The 25,654-nt window shown below is 44.4% G+C and overlaps 1 protein-coding gene across 1 annotated transcript in view; it reads left to right on the forward strand.

The window, feature by feature from the left end:
- The window catches only part of skia (v-ski avian sarcoma viral oncogene homolog a), an 86,025-nt gene extending 63,515 nt beyond the window's left edge, over positions 1-22,510 (forward strand). The window contains exons 3-8 of the mRNA XM_083656816.1: positions 6,078-6,194; positions 7,021-7,136; positions 8,642-8,955; positions 9,991-10,334; positions 14,666-14,896; positions 18,398-22,510. Of these exons, the coding sequence (XP_083512942.1) occupies positions 6,078-6,194; positions 7,021-7,136; positions 8,642-8,955; positions 9,991-10,334; positions 14,666-14,896; positions 18,398-18,586 (1,311 nt within the window). The 3' untranslated portion in view covers positions 18,587-22,510. The remainder of the gene's footprint in view (positions 1-6,077; positions 6,195-7,020; positions 7,137-8,641; positions 8,956-9,990; positions 10,335-14,665; positions 14,897-18,397) is intronic.
- Positions 22,511-25,654: the final 3,144 nt, after the last annotated feature.

A 25,654-nucleotide genomic window follows, 5' to 3' on the forward strand; every position in this document is an offset into this window, starting at 1 on the left:
TCATTCATAAGTTAATTAACCTGCACTACAAGGAAGTATGTCAGTAGGTCATCAGGTGTAAACAAAGCCGCCATGATGCCACGCTGGAATTGAATCGCGCATTCAGCTACCTACCAAAAAACAAAAGAATCAACAAGATCAGGCGCGGACTGCATAATCGGGCACGTCGGGCAAATGCCCGGTGGCCTGGCCTGGCCTGGCCTGCAAAAAAAAAAAAAAAAAAAAATTGTGCCGCAGTCAGGCCACTCACTGAACAGCAGGCCAAGCGCCGCCTACTGGTTTACTAGTGGTTTTATTACTTTATTCAGGATTAAAGTGGGTGCATCTCATTGTAAAATTGGACTTGGCCCAAATTGGGCTTCAAACGGCCCAAATCTGGCTTTAAACGACCCAAATTGGGCTTCAAACGGCCCACATCTGGCTTCAACGGATGCTCTAGGAGCGCTCCTCTTCCCAGCACTGCACCTGTTTAAACGTTCTCGATGGCTAGTGTTTTTGGGCAGGGTGCTCTGGGCCTTTTGGAGAGGCAGGCTACTCATCAATGTCAATTTTTTCAGCAGCAACAAATAAATGCTGTGTCTGCACGTTGGAAGCACTCTGGACATGATTTCCAAAGCATTCTGACCTGGAAAAAAAACAAAAAACATGCAGTGTACTGGACCATTTGTAGACAGTCCAGGGACTGGTGAGGCATGTCTAAAGGGAATTACAGTACTCCAGGTGGGATGATATAAAGGCATCAATAATAATCTGTGTGACACAACCGACCTGCGTGTTTGTTTCTAAAATGGGGGGGGGGGGGTTGGCATGTACAGGACAAATGATCAAAATAACACCAATATTTCTAAGATTAGACCATACAGTTAAACACTGAGCAACCTTGGAAATTATTTTGTCTGAAGCAATAGTAATGACTTGAGTCTTGTCTGTGTGAGGTTGGTTGTAAAACGTTTTTAACACAATCTGGACAGGAGACACAATCAGGTACTCACTGTCAAGAGTCGTGCATGCTGCTCCACGCTCGCTGTAGCAGGTGGGATGTGTGCCCGTGCAGACAAGATGTGGTTGTGCTGGTGGATGACGAGCAGGAGCTCCTTCAGATACTCCAATGCCTGGGACACGCTGTCTGGAGTGTAGGCGCTCACCTTGAGAAAGATACACAGAGGGAAAAATAAGTAGCAGTGAAATTAAATATGACTATTTCACCTTGTTGGCCAAGGAGGCATGAGTGGGTGAAGGTGAGGTCATACCTGAAACCCTGCTTGGAGTAGAGGGTCAACTTGCTCCATCTTGCTGGGATACTTCAGTAATCCCTGAGCTGTGCAGATACCTGGCTGTGGCAGTCTGAAACACACAATGAACATACCTTACACTGGACTCACATAGATGTACCATCACATACTGTACCTGATGCTATGCTATGTTGTGTTCCTATTCTGCTTATTTTGCTTAATATCGCATTTACTACTGTTTATTTTATGCTATGTGTGTTCTGTGAGCGAGCTACTGCAACTTGTCCCAATTTCCCCCCAGGGATCATTAAAGTCTTTCTGATTCTGATTCTGATGTTACAGTGTATTGTGTTAGGGTCATGTTGTTAACTTGAACATGGATAAGCCATATAATCTTACCTTATAAAGGTCATGCCATCTCTCTTTTTTTTGGGCAAGGAGCAGGTCTGTTTCCCTCACTGGATGGCCATACCAGACACCCCAGTAGAGAGCCACTCCGTGTCACCTGCCATAGCCTTGTTTCGTAATGACATCTGAAATTATGTACAGTAGACTAAATTATACTTACAGCAATAAACAAACATACATTAGATACTAAAAACATACTAACAGAAACACACCAAGGTTTCCAAGTTAATTTTAATCTAACATTAGTTAACTAGTTAGACAAATAGAGAAGATTGATATCTAACTAGGTGATGTCAAATTGGGTAAAGCACTAAAGACGAATTGATATGCGCAAATATCAACGATATGGCCAAAGTGGACGTGAAACGTGTATTTAATTCAAACATGAAAAGGATCGGCAGTTGCTTACCTGTAACGTTGTGTAGGGATAATAATAAGAGCTATAGCTATCCCCTACCCAGTGTTGGGCAGTAGCTTGCTACAAGTAGCGAAGCTACATAGCTTAACTACATTTCTCAGTAGCTTGGTGGTAGCTTCACTACTTTTGAACCAAGTAGCTTTTTCAGTAGCTAAGCTATTTATAGACCCAAGTAGCTTGTAGCTTCCCGCAAAAGCTACAAGCTACTCGCCAGAGAAAATCCATGAGCAAAGCACGCAGTGGAGATTTCTGCTGCGGTTTGGATTAAACAGGAGGAAACCGGACCGCCTTCCATTCCGAAACACCACCATTCCGACACCCCCCCCACTCAGAAACACCCCCATTCCGAAACCCCCCCACTCCGAAATTGAAATTGATTTAACCCCCCCACTCCGAAACCCCCCCACTCCGAAATTGATTTTCAAGTCCATATTTCTCCGAGTTTCCTGCATTCCTGCAGCTTGAAATAAACGTTTCAACTCGTTTTTTTATGTCACTTAATATAATTTCGCTATAGCAGCAAACACGAGCCTGCTGCATTCAGATACAGGAATGTGATTGTGAACGTTGGATACATCCTAAAATCAGCTGTGGATCACAGACATTGGTGAGAAATAGCCTTTATTTAGATGTCGGCTGCCACGGACTTTTTTTTTTTTTTTTACAGTGTGACTATTTTATTAGATAATATGTAGGCTATTTCTGATTGAATAAAAACTACATCAAATTGATTGAGGCCTACCGACCCACCGCAGCTGTCCTGTTTGTCTTTCCTCATGTCTTTATTATGACAGGGCCCTTATAACGTTTATCCCCTAAAATGCTACAAATTAGCCAATAGCGCTTATTTTTCTTATATTCTGCCCATTGTTAGTGGCTGTTGAAAACAAAGACATCTGAGGCACTCCGAAAGTCTGTTCAAAATCCTTGATTCTATTTGGCTAAGTCATGATTTTGGCACCATAAGCCTAATGTCCCTATGATGAAAGCCATGAGAATGAAACACTGACTCCAAATAGGAAAAAGCTGTTTTCACTGATTTTTGTGTTTTTTTTTTTTTTTTAGTAGAGTAGAGTACACGATCATTACTGATGTTTTGGGGTTATTATGGCAATTGGAAAGTCATGTGATGTAAAAGTCATGTGGGGTTTTTTTTTTTTGGGGGGGGGGGGGGGGGTGTCCTGGTGGATTGACAGTCATGTGACTTTTGGATGAGGGGCGGTGGTGGATTGAGGACAGCATGAAGCCAGCAGACCTCTGTGGTATCTGAGCGTCTAGCCAGGCTGTGCTTCACTCTCCTGCTGCACCAGCTCTGCTTACAGGACATGTGGCACACTGCTGCACCCTGCCAACACGGGAGGGGGAGAGAGAGGGAGAGACAGAGAGGGAGAGAGGGAGGGAGAGAGAGAGGGGGCAGAGAGAGAGGGAGGAAGAGGGAGAGAGGGAGGGAGAGAGAGAGGGAGAGAGAGAGGGAGAGAGGGAGAGAGAGAGAGAGGGAGGGAGAGAGAGGGAGGGAGAGAGGGGGAGGCAGAGAGAGAGGGGGCAGAGAGAGACAGGGAGGGAGAGAGAGAGGGAGGGAGAGAGAGAGACAGGGAGGCAGAGAGAGAGGGGGCGGAGGGAGAGGGAGAAGGAGGGAGAGAGAGAGACAGGGAGAGACAGGGGGAGAGGGAGAAGGAGAGAAGGTGAGATGTTAACCTCATTCTAAATGACCACCTGTTGGCAGCAGGCTAAAAGCAGGAGTCTGTGTGCAGCAGCTCCCTGCTCGTCACGCTGTCGAGTCCTGAGGGAAATCCTCACATCAGAGGAGAGAATAAGAAGTCTGACCTACAACTGAACACACATGACTTCAGACACAAGTTGTGTAAGATGTTAATAATGCTAAAGACTCATGCGGATGAAATTAGATGTCAGTGTGTAACCAGTGCTTTACAAAGTCCTAACTTATCTCTACTCCAACGTCTGAAACAGCTATTTGGTATTAGAGGTTTGCTGAGTTTGGTGCTGCATGTCCACTCTTGGATGAAAACAGAACAGGGAGAGTCGTAGCACAACGTGCACATCATCTCCTTTGCTCAACTTAATTGGACTTTTTGTACTCATTTATAGCTTAACGACGTTCGTTAGCGGTGGCCAATGGGAAACAGGCTGGTTTTGAACAGCCCTGTGTCTTTATTTAGCTTTTTAAATTGGTCTCGTAAAGTCTTAAGTTTGCCTTTCGGAAGTCTACAGATACCCCATTAACATCCAGATCCAATCCATGCCAGCTTTCCTCTGTGTGTGTGTGTGGGGGGGGGGAAGGGGGGGGTAGGGGGGGTGGCAACTAGTGACAGCCACAGCTTGGAGAGGCTGAGGTCATAGCCACAAAGCCAGCCGAACAGGGACAGAGAAACAACCCCCTCCTTGTCTGTCTCTATGGGTTTGTGTGTGTGTGATAGACAGACACATAGTGAGTGACACACACACACACACACACACACACACACACACACACACACACACACACACACACACACACACACACACACACACACACACACACACACACACACACACACACACACACACACACACACACACACACACACACACTGTCCCAGTCACCTCCTTGCCTCTCTCCTGGCTGCCCATGAGCAAACACACCTACTGTAGCTATATTGGATTGAGTCTTGGCTCCCAGGCAAAGTGGAGATCGCCGCCTAGCAATCGTCTGGAGACTTCTTCTTCTCGTCAGAAATAGTTTGTTTGAAACGCTCGCTAGCTAAACCTACGCTGCCCCCTCTGTCAAGGACATGCCTTTGTTATTATTGGATTCTTATACGATGGGGACGATGCTATTTGACATAGTTCCAATACAGAGCATGAAACTGATGCACAGCATCACACTTTTGCTCATTTCAACATTTGTCCGCATGTCAGCGCCCCCGTAAATATCTAGGGCCGCCCCAGAGCCGTATATATAGGAGAGCTGTGACATCTCCATTCACTCCAATGGACCAGTTTGTTACTCTCGAGTTCCAGGAAGTAAGATCCTGGATTAAGCAGCACTGTCGAGTTGCAGCAAAATGGACAGTTTGTGTTGTACTTTAAATGTTTTTTTTTTTTTTAAGAATCCAATTGTACTATCAGCTTTATTTTAGCATTCAAAAGTAGCACGAGACCCCTTCCTGGCTGTTCATTGGCTAACGAGTCATGCATTTTGGTCCTCCGCGCTGACGCCACTCTCTCTCTAGAGGACACGAGGGCCACCATAAACACTGGGAGAAAGTTCTCCGTCTCTAGCTGAGTGACGCGCATAGAGACTGACAACTGAGGCCATATTGGATTGTGCTTCAGCCTGTGTGTGTGTGTGTGTGTGTGTGTGTGTGTGTGTGTGTGTGTGTGTGTGTGTGTGAGAGAGAATTTGCCATCGCTTGGATGGTGTGTGTAGGTGTGTGTGTTTTTGTGTGTGTGTGTGTGTGTGTGTGTGTAGTAGTAATCTGACTTTGACACTGTGGTAACCCTGAAGCACCTTCCCTTCCCCATAGCACACACACACACACACACACAGTCAACACCACTCCTATATATAAACACACTCACACTTGCAGTTATCAGACACCTCTGCTGTCACACCTCTGTTCAGGGATACACACACACACACACACGCACACGCACACTCATATAGATTGTCTGTCTGAGGAGGGTGTGTGTTCAGTTGAGGGCCATGTCAGCATGTGAGTGGGCAGTGCAGTGCGGTTGGTGATGATTTCTGGACACTTTAACTTGCTCCCGATCAGCCTTTTCACTTCACACACATGAACTTCGTTGACGATAGAATCAAGGTGGTCAACCTTAAAACCAAAAAAAAGAATCCGCAAGTAATTGGCATTTTTCTAACTATTGTATACCTTTGTTATAAAAAGTTGAAGTGAACGATATTTTCTAGCCATCGTTCCATTTGACACCACACGGTGTATTAGCACAACCTTTCTCCTTTCCCCTCGTTAAAAACCTTAATGATCTCCTTCTTTCTCTTCCAGCCGTCGGATCCCATCCCAGCCAAGAAGTGTAAACATGAAGACTTGCCGTTGCCGTCCCCGCTGGCCGACAAAGACAAGCAGCACGACTGGCTATGGTCCCTGTCCGCCTCCAATAAGGTGCGTTTTCATTGGCTGCGGTCCCTGTCCGCCTCCAACAGACCCTTTTCACGGGGGGGGCATTTTGTGTCGAAAAGGCAGAATAAACACAGGTGCGAGCAAAACACTAACGAGGGTTTCCAAATTCCAATCATGGAAGTTTGAAACCCTCATTAGTGTTTTGCTCGCACCTGTGTTTATTCTGCCTTTTCGACACAAAATGGCCCCCGTGAAAAGGGTCTATAAGGTTGGTTTTCATGCTCGGAAGAGCGATGATGATGATGATGATGATACATGCACAGCTGGGTGAAGGGTATGAGACATAGAGCCGAGATGTCATGTAATATTAGACGCAACTTTTGGGATGAGGCTAGTGTGTAAATTTAGATTGGGCTAAGCTCAAGCTGTGCTAACCGACGGGAGTAACTGTAAACCCGTGTCCGTATTCACTTACTGAGACGGAGCAAGGTTCGAGGAACCTGTGTAATAGAATATACAGCCACAATATAATGATGGATGCCTCCTGTAATGATCAATATTCCCTGAGAAGCCTGCTGTGGTGCGGGTGGCATCACTCTCTCATTTCATACGTTTCAGTAGAAGAATTTATGCATTTTGTTAACCGATTCCCAAACAGCTTAACCCATTGATACCTGATGCAGCATTTGCGTGTATATCCCTCATTTGTGTGTGTATCCCTTTAAGACCGCGAACCGCGTGACGCGGTTCGCGGTCTTAAAGGGCTACACACACAAATGCTGCATCAGGTATCAATGGGTTAAAGGGGGAATGCATTATTATGCATTATATTATGTTATGTTAAAGTGTTATTACCACTTGTCTTCAGGGGCTTAACTGCATCCAGCCCCGGCAGAGGCCCTCAGCTTTCAGACCATGGTCCCCCAACCTCTCCGCCGGTGATAAGGAGGCCTCCAGTCGCCCCTTGGCCCTACTGAGAGACAGGTGAGCCCAACAACCACGCGTGTGACAATCGGATCCAAAATGGCCGACACACCCGACCACTGGCTAATTCTTTTGCACATCGGAGGTTAAATTACAACTCACTCCTCAAAGAAATAATGGAATATCAGTACTCGAAGAAGCAGCTTATTTAGAAATAAAAATAAAAATAAAAAATTGGCCATTTCGTTTGGCTGGATCTGATTGGTTGCCAGCGTGCTCTCTCAGCTGTCTGGGTGGGCCGGTGTCGCGGGGGTCAAGTCTGACTGTACCAGCGCCTCCCACACTCGCACACACACACACACACACACTCACACACTCACACACACACACACTCACACACACTCACACTCACACACTCTCTCACATACACACACACACACACACACTCACACCGTGGGCACCCACTTGGCATGGCCCTGCCAGTGCAGCTTGCACCACATCACACTTGATCTGGCCCAGTTTGTCACAAAGTGGGAGTGAAACGCTGAAGGCATCTCTCATCTCTACATGTTTCTACCCTTTCTCATATTGGACTATACAATATGTCACTGGCTATATTTACTTTCACAGAGAATGATTTTCTTAGCCCAGTTACTCATATAAAACACAACTATACAGTATCATAACTAGACCATTATGAGGGGATAGATGCCTTTTAAAAGGTGACTTTGAGCCTTCACACTGCTCTATTCTGCCTGATTGTGAAAGCTCCATCCAAGCCCCACGGTGGCTCCGAGCATCTTTCTCTAATCGTTCCTCAGACATGGACTCCTATAATCCGCTTCTTGCCCATTTTGCACTTGTCAAGCAAAGCTATTGTCCATGAAACCAAATCACGCTGGTAGGAAGACGAGAATGTGCTGAAATATGATCACAGAACGCACGACGACAAAACGCTCGGCGGCCGCGGCCAAACTTTCTCAGCCAACAACAGCAGCAGCCTGGGCGACTGACTGTCCCACGCGTCAGCCAAGGAGCCACGGATGCAACTCCAACTAGCACAGCGCTACGGCTACATTCTGATCCACCTAAAAAGAAGGAGATATGTCCTCGTATTGGTCTTCGTCAGACGCCGGGCCCACTCTTTTCCATGTGCAAATGCTTACCTGTCCGCTGCTACAGTACATAGAGTAGCGCAGGAACGAGTCCGGAAGACCTAGATGTTAGCAGTAGCACTTCCACTTCCTATGTGTAAAAGTCAATGGGATTTCTGTATGGGAATTTGGGTTAAATGCATGAAGGTCTGTGGTTAACAACAGTTTATGAAACAGCGAGCTTTGTGTTCAGCAAGATCATCTTCACAAAATGAGGACCACTTTTCTGATTTTTGAAGCATAAATGCGTTTGGTTTTTCGAACAGGATTTTCAGAAAATGCTTCAAAAGTGGAACATCTCATGCAAACACAGCTCTTTGCATCGTATTGATGACTCGCTGGAAAAGACAAATGAAAAGACGAATGCTTATCGCTATAATTGTGTTGAACACTGCTCCTCTGCTTTTGCAGCTTCTACAACTTCAAGACCATGGAGAACGCTGTGGCCCCTAACGTGGCCCTCACGCCCCTGCCCCTGGGCAAGGTGGGTCCCATGTCCCCGTCCGTGCCCAGCACCTCCCACCCGAGCGGAGGGGAACCCCCGGGCGAGGGCGCCGCCAGCGGCAGCTCCTCCAGGCCCCGCAAGAGGAGGGCCACCGGGGAGCTCCCGCCCCCGGCCGCAGAGCCCCCCTGCCCCCCGGCCTCCACCGCCAGCAAGCCGCCGCCGCCACCTCACGACGACAAAGACCTGGAGGTGGACATTGAGGTGGAGAGCCGCGAGGAATGTAAGTCTCTGTGAAGGACTCGCTACCTGCACTTAGATACTGTACGTGTGGAATGCACAACGTGGGCATGAGTTGGGCATCTGGGTAGTGTAGAGGTGAAAGAACTCACCTACCACTAGGGGTGTGCCGATTAATTGTTTTTTAGATGCATCGCGATGAGTCACGTGACGATTAAAATCGATTCACAATGTTCAATTATCGATTTGCAAAAAATTGCAATTTTCTTTTTTTGCATTATTTTTGTTGCTTTATTTGCAAAAAATACGGTATTTCGCCCGGAAAGCAGTTCCTTAACTGTAAAACGAGACCAAAACCGAAGTACTGGAAACTGGAATCACTGAAGAAAGCATGCAGGGTGGCTGTAACATGTGATGCGTGGACTTCAGTCGCAACTGAAGATAATGGAGGTTGTTTGTTTACTTTAATTAAGGGATACTGACAAATGTACCTTGCTTAAAAAAAATCCTGTTTGGTGAAAAAGATGCATCGAAAATGCAGAGACCCGGGTTCAATTCAGACGTTCCTGCAGACACAATTGGCCGTGTCTGCGGGTGGGAAGCCGGTGGAGTATACTGTTGTTAAGTCCCGGTCCCCAAAACAAACAATGGGGGGGAACGAGCCTCCCAGGCGCTACGTCCTGCAGGTGAAACTCCTCGCTTGAGTGAAAAGACGCGGCTGGCGGACTGCACATGTATCGGAGGAAGCATGTGCTAGTCTACAACTCTCCTCAGATCAGCAGAGGGGGCGGAGCAACGTCTGGGACAGCAGGGGGAATTGGCCAAGTACAATCGGGGAGAAAATGGGAGGGGGGGGGGGATACCTGATGCAGCATTTGCGTGTATATCCCTCATTTGTGTGTGTATCCCTTTAAGACGTGGTTCGCGGTCTTAAAGGGATACACACACAAATGCTGCATCAGGATATCAATGGGCTAAACAAGTCCAAATGTGATCTTGTAATTTATCATTAGAATCCACTTTTCCATAAGCACAACCTAACCTCTCTCTCTCTTCTCTTTCTGATCTCTCCCCACAGTCACGTCGTCCCTGTCCTCCCTCTCCTCGCCCTCCTTCACCTCCTCCAGCTCGGCTAAAGACCTGAGCTCGCCGGGCGCCCAGGGGCCCGTGTGCACCGTCACGTCAGCAGCAGAGGGCGCCGTAACCCCCGCGGCCCCTCCTGCCGCCGTGACCCCGTTGGCCTCCCTGACCCCGGGAGAGGCGGGGCTGGAGTCTGAGCTGGAGACCCTGAGGCAGGCGCTGGACAGCGGCCTGGACTCCAAAGAGTCCAAGGAGAAGTTCCTCCATGAGATCGTCAAGATGAGAGTGAAGCAAGAGGAGAAGCTGGGCTCTGCCCTGCAGGCCAAACGCAGCCTGCAGCAGGTACACACACCTAGATCCCAAGGGTTTGGATTGAAGATGGCAATAGCTGACATTTTGAACCATATCAAATATCTGTATTATTGTTCATAAGAATAAGAATAAGAATACATATTCATGTATCCAATCAAAACATCTCCTGTATAAATAAAGTAGTGGGTGAGACTCGATACATTTTTTTTTTAGGCTTTGTAATTAATTAATCGCATTTTAATTGCATATCAATATTTGACACAAGAAGCAACATTTTTCAACTCAAATGGATTTTGGTATACGAGTGAATCAATGAATAGACTTGTCAGACGTGGACTTACTCATCTTGGCTCTGAACCTCGTCATCTGGTCGAGCGTGGGTTGGCGACTCTACTTGCTCGTACTAGGACTAACGTTAGCATGATCAGTGGCTAAGTTAACGTTGTTAGCTCTGGCTTCCACGCTAGCTGCAACATGTTTAGCATTGAGCTGATACCGCGGAGGCTTAAATCTAAACTTCCCATCCACCGGGCCAAGCAACGCGTTCTCATCTGCTTCTTCCATGTTTGTCGTTAGCCTACAGCACACTTCCCACATGTGGAGCTTTGGTGTCTGACGTCACTCAATGCACGTTGTGCATCGGTATGATCGTTATGCTTGGAATTTGTCCACTGAGAAACCTTCCGTGGTCTCTGGAGTGCAATTAAAGTGCGATTAAAATGCGGTAATTTTTTCTGTAATTAATTAATCGAAGTTAACGCGTTAAAGTCCCAGCCCTAAAATAAAGAAAACAAAACATCACATTAGAATCAATGCAGTTTAAAGCAGGACTAAACCCCCCAGATTTCTTGCAAAACTGTATTCTACTTGATTTGAAAACTCTGCAGGCAAGATGGCCGCCTATACTCCCTCCTTTAGCTGGCAGAATTCCTCCCCCATAAAGTAACATATCTTGGCCAATAAGTATGTAACATACAAAATAAAACAACCCGTAATATCTTAATTTGATGTAGAATGCAGAGGACATGTAACTGTTTAGTTAAACTTGCATTCCAGGAATATTGTGCTCTAAAGATAACGTTAGTGGCTCGAGACTGAAACCCACTCGCTTTGCGCCAGAACACAATTCGGGGGTGGTTTTGGCGTAACCTATGTGGGATTCGAAATAACCCATCCGAGATAGAAAACGTTATGAATATAGCCACGTTATAAACAACAAACTAACGCTGGTGATCCGTATGGAAACAGTGTTACTCGAAATGGTTAAAAGTTATATCAATTTGGTCATTCAGTGGCATTTTACTGCCATATAACATAACTAACTAGCGGCTAATATTAGCCACAGTAGGCATTACCCAGGGATGCATTGGTCAGGGCTCGCACCGCCTGAACTACAGTAATAATCCATGGGGAAAAAAACAATTTTTCACATGAGTGGGGCGCGTGCTAACCCCACCGTGACGTCAGGATGTACCAAATATCTCATTCATTTGAGGGCACAAAAAAAGCAGTGTTCAACCCATAGAGGGAACTTATGCTGCTGAAAATGATACAAATGGTACAATGGCAACAGTTTGGTCTCAAATGTGGAAGTTTTGACCAGAATTCTCCACACACCACCCCCAAAGCCATATATATTGGTTAAAAGCTGAAAAGAAAGTGTTTTGGGGTTTAGTCCTGCTTTAAGGACTTCCCATATTAGAGAACCAGTGTAGTGTCAGTACAGCGCTGACTGGACCACTTCCCCTTTTTAATAGAAATGCCAATATCAGCAGCAACAGTTTGTCTAACTCTATATGTGTGAATGAAGATTTGACAGCGCACGCACACACACACACACACACACACACACACACACACACACACACACACACACACACACACACACACACACACACACACACACACACACACACACACACACACACACACACACACACACACACACTTACTTGACGTATTATTCCGAACATGACCATAGCTGGATATAGCTGCTCCCCCGCTGCAACACAGCCCTGGTGATCAAATGTCCGTCTTCTCACTCATGTCAGTGAATAGGCACAGACAGCCTATATTTACATAGTGAATAGGCACAGACAGCCTATATTTACATAGTGAATAGGCACAGACAGCCTATATTTACATAGTGAATAGGCACAGACAGCCTATATTTACATAGCATAAGGTTGCATTTGAGTGAATGTGCCGCGATGCGTAGCGCTGTTGACTGAGGGAATCAGATTGCTCCTCCCTGCTCCTCAGCACCTCACACAGAGCCAAAGCCTTCCTTCCCCGGCATTCTTTACCAGTGTTGGGCAAGTTACTTTCAAAATGTAATAGACTACATATTACTAGTTACTTTCATTTGAAAGTAATAAGTTACTTTACAATATCACTGTCTGTGTAGAGTGACTTGTTACTTGTTACACTGCTTTTGCATTACTTTCACCAAAATAACAGCAGTAGCAGAATGACATTGCCACCACGGAACCATCCCGAAAAATAATTTCACCCGCCTTGAAGTCAGTGTAAACAATCCAAAATTCTAAATGTTATTCTTTTCCTTTGTAATTGTCATCTATAGTGGTTATTTGCATAAAAACACACAGTTTGATTAGGAAATTATTGTATCTTTATTTAAATATGTGCTTTGATTAAAAAAAAAAAATTACTCAATTTGTAACTTGAGTTACTTGACAAAGTAACTGGTATAATATTACTGTTATCCTATAAGTAATAAGTGATATTACTGAGTTGCTGCTAAAAGTAATATATTACATGGAATATGTTACTTTTGTACTGAGTTACCCCCCAACACTGTGTAGCAAGTTGGGGAAACTGAGGGAAGCACTTTAGGCACCAGAATGCAGAAGTGGATTACAATTCATTATCAGCGGGCCAATGAGCTTAGCATGACTTGGCAAGCGGGGAACAACAAGAGCGGATGTGGCTGCGAATGGAAAGGCCAGACTTCCATTTTTATTTTGGGTCTTGGACGGAGACCAAGAAGCCGCCGACGCGGGGCGTCTGTGTGGGCGAGCAGCAGAGAAACGACGCGGGGCGTCTGTGTGGGCGAGCAGCAGAGAAACGACGCGGGGCGTCTGTGTGGGCGAGCAGCAGAGAAACGACGCGGGGCGTCTGTGTGGGCGAGCAGCAGAGAAACGCATCCCGACCAAAGAGGGAGAAAGATCTCCAATCCTGCACCACCACCGCATTCCACATCAACATCTAGAAGAAGTGAACCGCGACAAAAGCTACAATGTAAATTCCCCCCGTGCGTTGATCTTTGAAAGGAGTCTCTGTGAGCCGTTTGAAGTTTGAACGTCACTTTGTGGCACGTTCAGTTTGACTGAAGGCACAGAGAGGCATGTTATGTAAAGGGCGTGAGGTGGGACTGTTTCTTTTCACTCTTTTTCTAGGAACCAACAAAGCTTGATGACAGACGCGTTTGTCCCAACTGCTAGGTTCCCATGAGAAGACTATGGGCGTGATACATACACACACACACAAACACACAGAGATCTGTTAGTCTTTCAGCTTTTCAGAGGAAGGAAACGTCAGCGGGCCCTCACATCACAGCCCTAACCCCCTGACTTGGTTGAATGTAAACAGTGACATGGAGACACTGTAACGTTAGCCTACTGTAACGTTAGCCTACCGTAACGTTAGCCTACCGTAACGTTAGCCTACCGTAACGTTAGCCTACCGTAACACATCGCGCGGGGCTTTGAAGGTGTTTCACAAGAAGCATCGAGTGACAGTGGATTTTCTCCACACACAGAGAGGGGCAATGGAATGCTTCAAGTTAAAACGTGAAAATCAACAGCACAATTTATTTGTATAATGTACAGAGGTTTTCACATGACATGTTAAAAAAATAGCTACCGGTATATGAAAACAAAATAAATAGCACGTTATATACATCAAATTCTCAATAAACAACAGAAAAATAATACAAAATAATTGTAACATGTCCGAAATGGAATAGGAAGAATTAAATTACTTATTTATCCTAACCCCTTTTCTAAACGTAACCAATAAGTGTCATGATTAGTGTCCATCATACTTAACTGGGGATAATATGTTCTATATTGTTCATTGTCTCTTTACATAATAATTTATAATATGTCCCTTATACACAGCGATATGCCACCATTATTTTGGAGAGAAATGTTGTGTTCCTTCTGGTTCCCGGAGTTCCTTTTGAATGAAAACTCAACAGAACTTTGATAAGTGGTTCTTGAGATGCCACCTGTGTTATTATTAATCCGTTTAAACCCCAATCAGCAAATGAAAACCATCCACCTGTCGAGGCCAAAACGCTAACCACTGCGCCGCCTCCTGTCTTCTCTCCCTCTCAGGAGCTCGAGTTCTTGCGGGTGGCCAAGAAGGAGAAGCTGCGGGAGGCGACGGAGGCCAAGCGGAACCTGAGGAAGGAGATCGAGCGTCTGAGAGCCGAGAGCGAGAAGAAGATGAAGGAGGCCAACGAGTCTCGAGTGCGTCTGAAGAGAGAGCTGGAGCAGGCCAGGCAGCTCCGGGTCTGTGACAAGGGCTGCGAGGCCGGCCGCCTGCGCGCCAAGTACTCTGCACAGGTCAGCTATCTGTCACTCCATCCTGCACACAACAACTTGTATAGAAGGTCTGGGCGTCCGGGTGGTGCAGTGGTAGATTCCCTGCCTACCAACAGGAGTGTCGCAGGTTCGAGCCCCCGTGTGTTACCTTCGTCGGGCGTCCATACAGCCACAATTGGGGTTGCGAAGGCGGATTAGGGGTATGTGTCCAGGTCGGGAAATGTCCAGGTCGGGGTATGTGTCCAGGTCGCCGCACTAGTGCCTCCTCTGGTCGGTCAGGGTGCCTGTTCCCGGGAAGGGGGGGGGGGGGGGAGGAGAACTGGAGGGAACAGCGTGATCCTCCCACGTACGACGTCCTCGCTGTCAGGTGAAAAGAAGCGGCTGGCGACTGCACATGTATCGGAGGAAGCATATTGTGCTAGTCTACAACTCTTCCCCAGATCGGCAGAGGGGGCGGAGCAAACACTGGGACAGCAGGGGGACTTTGCCATGTACAACTGGGGAGAAAACGTGATTAAAGAAAAATTGTACGAGGTTTACGCTACATTGCAGCAACAACAACAAAATATCCATCTTTACAGCGATGCAAACACGGCGCTTTTCAGCGCATGCTGCTTTTTTCACTTTTGACTTTTGTGAATTATGTGAGAAAACAAGACTAAATGGCTTGTTAAGATGTTTTGTTGTGCCATGCATTTCTGCAGCAGAGATGCATATACCAAAATAAAAAGGCTGTGCATGTAGACACACACACAGACACACACACACACACACACACACACACACACACACACACATGTCCTACATACTGATCACACACACACACACACACACACACACACACACACACACAGTATATGTATGCAAACACTATGGTAAAAAGTCTAGACGATGATGTCAACAACACCCTCAGTGTAATTGCAGTGTTTGGAAGTCTCACTGTCTGAAGCATTCTCAAGGTCAGTAGGCAGGAGAAAGCCAGACTACAAAAAAACCACATTTCCTCTTCCCCGGTCGAAAATAAATGGGTGTAGCCCGATGTGCAGACGTCCCATAAGTTCTCATCCGAAGAGGAAACAGGAAGAGACGTCCACTTCCCCTCAGGCATCATGGGAAATGCAGATTAGACAAAACAAGAGGGCGGTTACGCTCGCCAGCTGTGGCTCCACTCTGAAGAGAGAGCACAAAGCCCTCATTAAGACAGAGATGTTGTCGTGAAGATGATGTTGCTGTGTCTGTGTGTATGAGCCATAACAGCAGAGTTCACAATCGTTTCAGCTAGGGATGTCACAATACTAGAATTTCTACTTTGATACCGATACCCAGGAAAATATCGACACTCGATACTAGGGGTGCACCGATCGATCGACACGCAATCTGTATCGGCCGATTTGGACCTCAAATATGTGATCTGCTGTTTCCGATATTCCTTTAATGTTGCCGATCGCATAGCCGATCATGCTGCACGTGAGAAACATGAGGCAGCCCATTTTCATGTCTTCAATGTCTATCGTTTAACTTTCATATTGTGCTCTAACGTTTATATCATTGTGTTGCAAAGCACACGCTTTGCTTTCGTCAGTGTACTCACCTCCATGCACACACCGCACCAGACTGTCAACACACCCCTTGCTTCTTTGAATCACACAAATCAGCTGGTGATTAGAGCAGCCTCAGCAGAGAGAAGTTACCTCCAGTCCTCCCGCCTACCGAGGCATTTGCATGCTGTTAAGTCCGTGTGTATTAAAGTCCCAGATTGACACGGTGCTACTGTGGTAGTCGGGCTAGTGCACGCGCACACAGACAATTTCCACGCAAGCATTGATGTTCCCGCGGGCACTTTGAAGGAAGCGAAAGTGTGCGGCTGAGTATGTGGATGTGCGCTCCGTTCAGACACTTTCTTCCTTTCTTTGGACATCAGTTGAACATGTTCAATCCCCTTCTTCCATGTGTGCGTATATGACCAACCAGTAAGTCATTATTATGTTAATATTCCTGTATTGCATTCCCTTTTGGTTTTAGATCGATCTACCTGCAATCATTGCAATAACGTTTGTTTAGGCGTGCACTTGCGGTTTGATTGTCTGTTGCGCTAATTAATGCCACTACTCAGATGGAGTTTAGCTCGTGTGTAGCTTGTGATTCTGTTGTTTCTCCCGTCATGTAACCCTGTCACCATTATGTAGATCGCACTCATAGTGCTGCTAATTATAACACTGTAACTCGGCCTCGATGGGCGGGTCGTTTTGATGTTCGTTCGATGCGGATCCCAATGTATGACGGTTATTGTGCATAACCCCGGTTCTATGAGTGGGAGCTCTTTGGCTTTAGTCATGGTTCAAGACTGGTGTTTAAGAGTAACTGACTTACAGTTTACCTAATTATCATTTATATATTATTAGTTGTTAATTATCACTATAATTGGCCTATATAACAGCAAGCTTGGTTACTGACCTGTTTGTATATTTTATTGCCTCCTTTTTCCAGACCACACACAATCCTACTATTCCTGTCATAATGCTGTAAAGAGCCTATACTGCTGTACTGTACTGAAGAGAACTGACAACTAAACGGTTGAACTCCCATCTGTCTCCTGCCTCGTGTTTTTACGGACACCCCAGGGCGTATATATATATATATCGGTGATCGGTAATCGGTGATCGGTTGATGATCGGTTGGGCAGATATTTCTCATAGGTGATCGGCAATCGGTGATCGGTGGCAAAAAACGTGATCGGTGCACCCCTACTCGATACCATTTTCGATACCACGCGGCGGGATGACAACAACACAGCAAGAGGCATAAAAAATAAACAAAGACAGATGGACGGACAGATGCACGCTTCTCCATAATCTAGACCTGATAAAACTCATTAAAAACTTTGACCTTACACAGCAGATTACACCTGATCTAGTCATCAGCCTATCAGAATACTTTGAGCTTGTTGAAGCAAAAGATACCCACCAATGACCGGGAGGGAGAAATCAGTGGTATGCTTGATTTTTCATTAAGAGAAAGCACTGCTGATATTGATACAGTTGCAAATGAGTATTGTATCCATTTCACATTTTTAGTATTGATACTTATCGATACTATCGATACCTGTTGCAAATGAGTATTGCATCCGTTTCAAATTGTTAGTATTGACTTTTATCGATACTATCGATACTTTTGACAAGCCTAGTTTCAGCTAAAAAAAAGTCTGAGTTTGTCATTTTTTGCAGTGTATGAACTAAAAACAGGTCAGTGGACGTGCGTTACTCAAATGCATTCAAAATGTATAAAAGAGAAGCAGCTGAATGGTAAAAGCACACTGGCCGTGGGATTCTGTGAGGAGGTCCACATTTGATCAATTATCTGGGGAAGTCACAAATGGGTCACTTTATATAAGTTTGTGCTGATATTCAATAATGTTGAATATCGTGATATTTTGAGAATATCGCGATATTTTCCACGGTATTGAATATCGTGTATTGAACATTGTGTATTGAACATTGCGTATTTTGCATTGTGTTGTTCCAGATCGAAGACCTCCAGCTGAAGCTGCAGCACGCAGAGGCGGACCGCGAGCAGCTCCGAGCCGACCTGCTGCAGGAGCGGGAGGCCCGGGAGCACCTGGAGAGGGTGGTCAAGGAGCTGCAGCAGCAACTGTGGCCCAAAGCCAGCAGCGACAAGGAGGCAGTGCCCATGGACATGTCGGTCAACAACTAACTCAACCACCAGCCCCGCCCCCTTCCCTCAAGCCCCACCTTCTAATCAAGCCCCAAACACCTCCACACTTTTTTCCCCCGGGGGCGGCCACCTAGCACCGTTGTTTGTCACGATCGCCCCTCGAAAACCACAAAAATGCCCGGAACCCTCGCCCCCCTCGTACCGGGCGGCTCGCCCTCCATCCATGCCTATGAAAAGTCAATTGAGTGCTTGGGTGGTTTCCTTGACGAAAGACTGGAAAAGTCCCAAGCTGCAAGATGGCCGACGGACGCACCAAGGAAGTATTTGTTACGAAGACAAGCACTGACTCGCACCTCGGAAACTGGACACCGACAATGAAAGAAAAACAAAAACAAAAAAAGAAAGGAAGAAGATGTATAGCACAAAGTATGCTTGTGCCTGTGTTTTCTCTGACAAGAAAAGGCAGTGACATTTCGGAGAGACTTCTGCGATCACAAATGCTAACAGATGATGGTATTATTATATTAGAGTTATACAACTGTTAAGAGACGTTCAATGGCGGTGCGGCGTGCAGGGACGGGCTCACGTTCCCCAAAGGTCTCCGCCCCCCTTCCCCACCGTGACGAAGACAGAGGATTTTCAAGACGTTATAAGCTATTTAAGAGACTACATAGCGATATGTAAAGAGAAAAAAAAAACATGTTTTCTTTGTTTCTCTGTGCTATCGGAGCTTGAAAATGACAAAAAAAAAAGAATAGAAATGGGAAAAAAAGATGAACAAAACAACAAGCAAATGAACTTTCCACAGTGCCGCTGTGGTTCGTAGGTCTACGGGAAGCCGTCGCCATCCCGCCGAGGGGGAGGAAGCATCCAGTTCGATTCCACGTGTCGTTTTTTCTTCTTCTTCCCCTTACCGTCGTCCATTTTGCGAAGTTGTATTTTTTTACGTGAAAAGGGGGTGAGAAGGTTCGCATTCAGCTAGATCTTTTTTCTCTCTTAAGCCCCATGTTCAGATTTAAAAAAAAAAAAAGAAAAAAAAGAAAACGCGCTGTGTTCGAGGCACCTTTGTTTTTTTTAAGTGAGCACTTGCTTCGGATGATAACAACGATGTCCGACGCCGCCCGACAACCTTCACAACGATGCTAAGTCACACTAAGTCGCGCTCACGCAACACCGCACACATATCGCTTGTCATCATGTGTTTTTGTAAGCATTTGGGTCAAAACCCTATCGTCTTATCTTCTGAAGATAAACTCTTTGACGGGTCTGGGTCTGAGGTTAGACGCCTCCAATTAGTGTGACATTTCTTCCTATTACATTTGACCAATGAAAGCCAGCATGTTCTTTTCTCCACTTAACATCCAAAATATCCTCTCTGAATACCTATGATTTTTAGGGCTGGATGTGGCGCCTTTTAGCAAGAACCACAAAATGTTCATTTTTAATTAAATTAAGGTATGTAAATATAAATATATGTTGTTGTTTTTTTACTTTACAATAATGAATCGCACTTTGTCATAACAAGATACTGTTATAATGCATTGTATTCCCACTATTGTCTTCAACCTTACTTTGAAAACACCTTTATTCTTGACTGCTATATCAATCCAGTAAGCCTTTTGTTGATTCTAATGCATCTTGAATACATACTGTTGTCATGTTTTCCCCAGGCAAAGTATTGTAAATAAACTGAAAGAGAAAAAGGCTCTACCTGTTGCTTGCTGATGCAGACTGGGTTTGTTGGAAAAACTGTATGTTTTTGGCAATACATTCTCCCCTTTTGCTTGTAATATAAATTGACAGAACAGAGCAAAACATCATGCAAAATTGCTTTTGAGTATCCGTCTTAATGGCATTTTGGTTCTATTAACACGCGACTAATCTGTTGAAAAGAGAAAATTCAAAACTTCATTAACAGTACAGTACAATACAGTTCACTTAGGAATCCGAAGAAACACTCTTTGCATAATTTCGGGAAGATTATTATTTTTTTTAATTCAAAAGACAAACATTATGAAGCTCCGATTACACAGTGGGTACAATGCAATCAGAATGTACATTGTGTTAATGCTATTTTCCTTTGGCTGTTGTTGTTTTTAATGTGGGGATATTATTGCTTGTCTGTTATGTTCACTTTTTTCAATAGAAAACTCGTATATTTTCTTTATGCATGAAATTTGAGAAGGTTTGCCATACATAGTCAATATTGGGCATTGATAACTGTACATGTAAGGGTTTTATTGTGTTATGCAATATAAAACAATTTGTCTTATTTAGCAGAGGGGCAAAAATCATTTTTTTAAGCAAGAATAAAACTACCAACCTTGTTTTACAACAACGTTAATAAGAAAAACTTTACACATGCACACGCAAAAAAAAAAAACTAAAAAAACTAAATAATACAACAAAGTTCAAAATGCAATGCTGGACAACCTCAAGTGCCTGGAAGTGGGCGGAAGGTTTCCAGAGTAGGAACACTGATGATGGAACTGTTGTGTGCGGGGCTGGTTTGCGTCAGACAAATGTCGGACGTGCTCCGGCGTGGTCGGTCCCCGTCGTCGGCAGCTTTCCAATGAAAAACCACCTTTTTTTTGTCAGTATTCCTAAAACCAACCAGTTTACAAAACAGTTCTTAACCTTTTTTTAAGCGGAAAACAATTGAACAAATGCTAAGTCGCTGAAGGCTTTTTTTGAACAAGCGCTTTTTTCTCTTCATTTGAAATCAATGATATGCATGTCGAAACCATTTTTTTATAGAAAATCTTGAAAAGCCACTTGTACCATTGCAATATGGTAAATTGTTACTCTTGGTTGTATATAAAGAATTACCATTTATTCACCATTTGGATGACTTGTCTAAAGGCGGACATGTCAAGGATAATAAAGAGGGCATTACGTTGACGCCCATTTCTTATCCAACATTACTAAGGGCAATGTTGTTGAGAGAATGACACTGAGTCTGACTTTGGCAGACCTAAAATTGGTACATTTTGTAGTTGTTTTTACACTCAAAGGAGTCGATAGCCTATCTGTAGTTTACTTTATTCATGGTTTTCTACAAAAGAAGGGAGAAAATGACGACATTGGCTCTTTGCTCTCCCATACAAAAGAAAAAAAGTGGTTTACCAACTATTGTTTTCTAAATGAGAATCATTTTGCTAAATAATGGACAATAAAGCAGCAATAACAGTCCATATTAATAGACAAATACTAGCCAGTGTGAAGATTTGAATAAGAATTTACAAATGTAAATATTTTTTTTTCATTTACAATATTGTATTATATATGTACATGGTGTTTCCTTTTTCAAAAAGAAATCTTTTCTTACAATAGCTGTCTTTTTTTGAATTTGTGTTTTAACTGAGATGTTTGAAAAACAGTTATTGCAGTGCGTAAGAGAATATTCCCTACATAAACATGATGTTAATCCAATTATTTTCATGTTTTTTTTTTACTGTAGAGTCTTTATATTGAATGACTTTTTTCACCAGTTCATATATTTTTTAACAATATATTCAGTATCAAATAGCAGACCTATGGTAAAAAGAAAAAAGATACAAAGGTCACACAAGACCACGCCACCTTGCCGTCTCCCCCCTCCGTCATCCTTCATGTATCGTTTTCGCCCTACGCTGCTGCTAATACTATATAAACCTTACAATTTTAGAAATATTTTTATGTAAGAGGTAAATGTAAGCTTTCCCATTTATTAATGCCACATATACAGTATGAGAAAAAAGCTTGGCTTATTCATCTATCTCCCTGTTTTCCCCTCATCTTTTCACACCTCTTTCCGCAAATCCCTCCTTCAACAACACCCCTCCCCTTCTCTCACGACACGGACTATATTGTAAAGTAAAGGACTTTATGAGATTATGTTTGAAAATAGCTATGCTTATATACTACAGTGACTGAATGTACAGTGTATAGATGCATTACCACAAATAAAGTTGTTTGTCCAGATTGAATGACCCAGTTTCTAATATGTTCTGTTTGTGTGCGGCTTCCTGTTCTGACATAAAGTCCGAATTCTGAGATTCTGACTTTTCCCCCCTCAGAATTCTGATCTTCCGTGAATTCACCTCAATGATGAATTCAGTTCACATGATTCAGTTTGCGCCAATTGACTTCAATTCACTACACATACATTTTTATTTAATTATTATTTATAGCCAGAGTCACACCCACTTCCGGGCCCGCTGCATACAAGCCAAGGGATTTCATCCGCCATTTTATTTTCCATAAACATTTCGTAAAATACTTATAAAAATAGATGTACTTGGTCAAACCAAGCAATACAGTTATATTTAGAATCAGGAGAGACCATTATAACATTTCACTTTTACCAAAAGACTCTGGTAAAAGTAGAAGTACTGATTCAACTTGTTTACTCAAGTAAAAGTAAAAAATAAATAAAAGTACAGGCTCTGAAATGTACTCAAGTATAAAAGTAAAAGAGTATTTCTGCCAGCTGTTTCTGTGCAAAGTTAAGTGAAACTCACATCATATTAATATAATTCAAAGACTATTACAATTAAAAGATGTCCTTCAAACATGTTTGAAGTATAAAGGCGATACTTTGATGAATAATTTGTGTATGTTTTTATTCCACAAAAAGGTACAGGAGACGAGACAGATAGACAAACGTTACATCGTTGTCTGTCATGCCTTAAAACTAAAGTAACTAGCCTGTTTTGAAAATTTAAGGAGTAGAAGGTACAGATAGTTGTGTTAAAATGTAGGGAGTAAAAATAAAAAGTCAGATTAAAATAAATAGTAAGTAAAAGTACAGATACCTGAAAATCGTAGGCTACTTATTGTACTTAGCCACTTTCCATCTCTATTGAACACGCTGAACATCTCATCCTCAGGAGAGACATCATCATTGACATGACTGACCCTGTGGCTCTGAGCTCTTGACAGCTGCCACACAGTCTGGAGGTCCTGGGTTTGAGTCTCAGTAATACTTTGATTTTGAAGAACAACTTCCCAAGACTGAAAAACTCTGACAGCAATGTTTTGACCTTGTAAGACTCTGTGGCACACAGGGGTTGACAGCTGCGTGAAAGATTTGAGGTTGTGGGTTCGAGTCTCAGTCAGAGGTCTCCCCCCTGACCTCCACAGAGATATCAGTAGGGGGTTATGTAAGGGATAATGTATAGTGAGGTGGTGATTACGGCGGAGGGCTTAATCATTCACCTGAAGGTCATTATTTCCCAGTAATCACCGCCTCACTATACATTATCCCGCTTAGAACACGGCCTACAACTAAATCATTCAATAATCTGACAAAAATAATTATTCAAATAGATTTTTTAATAGCGTTTTCAACAACAAAGCGGTTTCATTCGTAATTGGCACACAAGACACCACAGCTGCAACTGGTTGGCCTAATTAGTAGTGTCTGCTGACAAAAGGCTCTTATCAACTGATTAATCCAGGTGTGGCAGAGCAGCGGTCGGTTGTCGAGAAATAATGACCGGTGAATCTTGTTGATTGACCAATCAGAATCGAGTATTCAAGAGAGCCGTGTTCTAAGAAGGAGTAAACCACAGACAGCTGCATGAACTCTGAACCTGTGTGTTTCTGTGGATCTGCCTGGAGGAGGCGCCCTGCTGCTCTGTCAGCTGGTGTGTTTCAGTGATGTTAAGGACATGTCTCCTCCATCGGGGATCGAACCCATGCTCAGACTGTCGAGTGGAGACAGAGACACAGCTGCTGATCCTGCTGAGCTGTGAGGACTACAGCTTTCGATTTATACACAGTGTTCACACTGACAACAACAACATAAAGCGCGAGACTGGTGGGATTTGAACCAACAACCAGCATTGACAAACAACTGTTTATCTGACTGGGTCAAGCAGCTTATAATGTGAACATTTCTGAAGGCACATTCTAAGGCAGGGATTGAACCAACAACCTTCTGCCCCAGCGCCAAATGATTATCTGGGTGAGCTATAGTCCACTTCCTCTAACTTGGCTTGCATATTGTAGCTTTAAACCTTGTTAAATTAGGTCTGACATGAAAGCAATAAGAGAGGAATATGAAAATTAACAGCAACTATTTTCTCGCTGACTAGTGCCTAATAGGTGTAGTTTGGGCAAAAGAAAATCTATGAAACTGCTCACAAGATCTGTGGATTATATTGAGGACCTAACCAGGCCGTGGTTTCTGGAAAGAGACATTGCTGTTGAGTTTTTCAAATGTATACAGTATATATATATACATAGTTTCTTGGGCGCTTTGAGTGCCATCCAGCTCCATTGTATTCAAGAGAAGGCAGACATCCCCAAACGTCAGCAGCTCACACCAAAACGATCTCATTTAGACGGGTAAATAGCACTAACTGTACTTTTAAGCTTTCGAGCTCAAAGTTGAGATCTCTCAATGCAAAGAGACAGATTGGCGCTGGCTGCAGGGTGAACAACGACACAACAACAACACAACAACAACAACAACAAGGGCTCTGCTGGCCTCGTCCTGTCATCCGGTTTCTGTACACAGCCATGGTTTAGGGCAGCTGCTGGGGATCGCGACCATAATTGCTGTGAAAACCTAAAAAAAGCAGAGAAGAACTGGTAACACTTAACGGGAAAGGAATGTAGGCCTAAACTAGGTCTCAAGTCGACGCCCACTCAGCCTGACAGCATTTGATGTAAACATTCATTAGTGTAGACACACGCACGCACACACGCACGCACGCACGCACGCACGCGCACACACACACGCACACACACACACACACACACACACACACACACGTACACGCGCACGCACGCGCACACACGCACGCACGCACGCACGCACACACACACACACACACACACACACGTACACGCGCACGCACGCGCACACACGCACGCACGCACGCACGCACACACACACACACACACACACACACACACACACACACACACACACACACACACACACACACAGCCACGTTACACAGTCTGGTGAGTGTATGTCTTGCTGTAGGCTGCTAGTATCGAGTGTAAGAACACAATGGCGCAGAGAGTGTAGCTTTCTGGTTTGTTTAGCAGGGTATCTGCAAGTCTCTGCAAGGCCAATGTGAGACTTTCCGAGACGTTTTAACGCTACGACGA

This window comes from Poromitra crassiceps (assembly GCF_964638095.1).
Source record: "Poromitra crassiceps genome assembly, chromosome: 20".
NCBI classification, from domain to species: Eukaryota; Metazoa; Chordata; class Actinopteri; order Beryciformes; family Melamphaidae; genus Poromitra; species Poromitra crassiceps.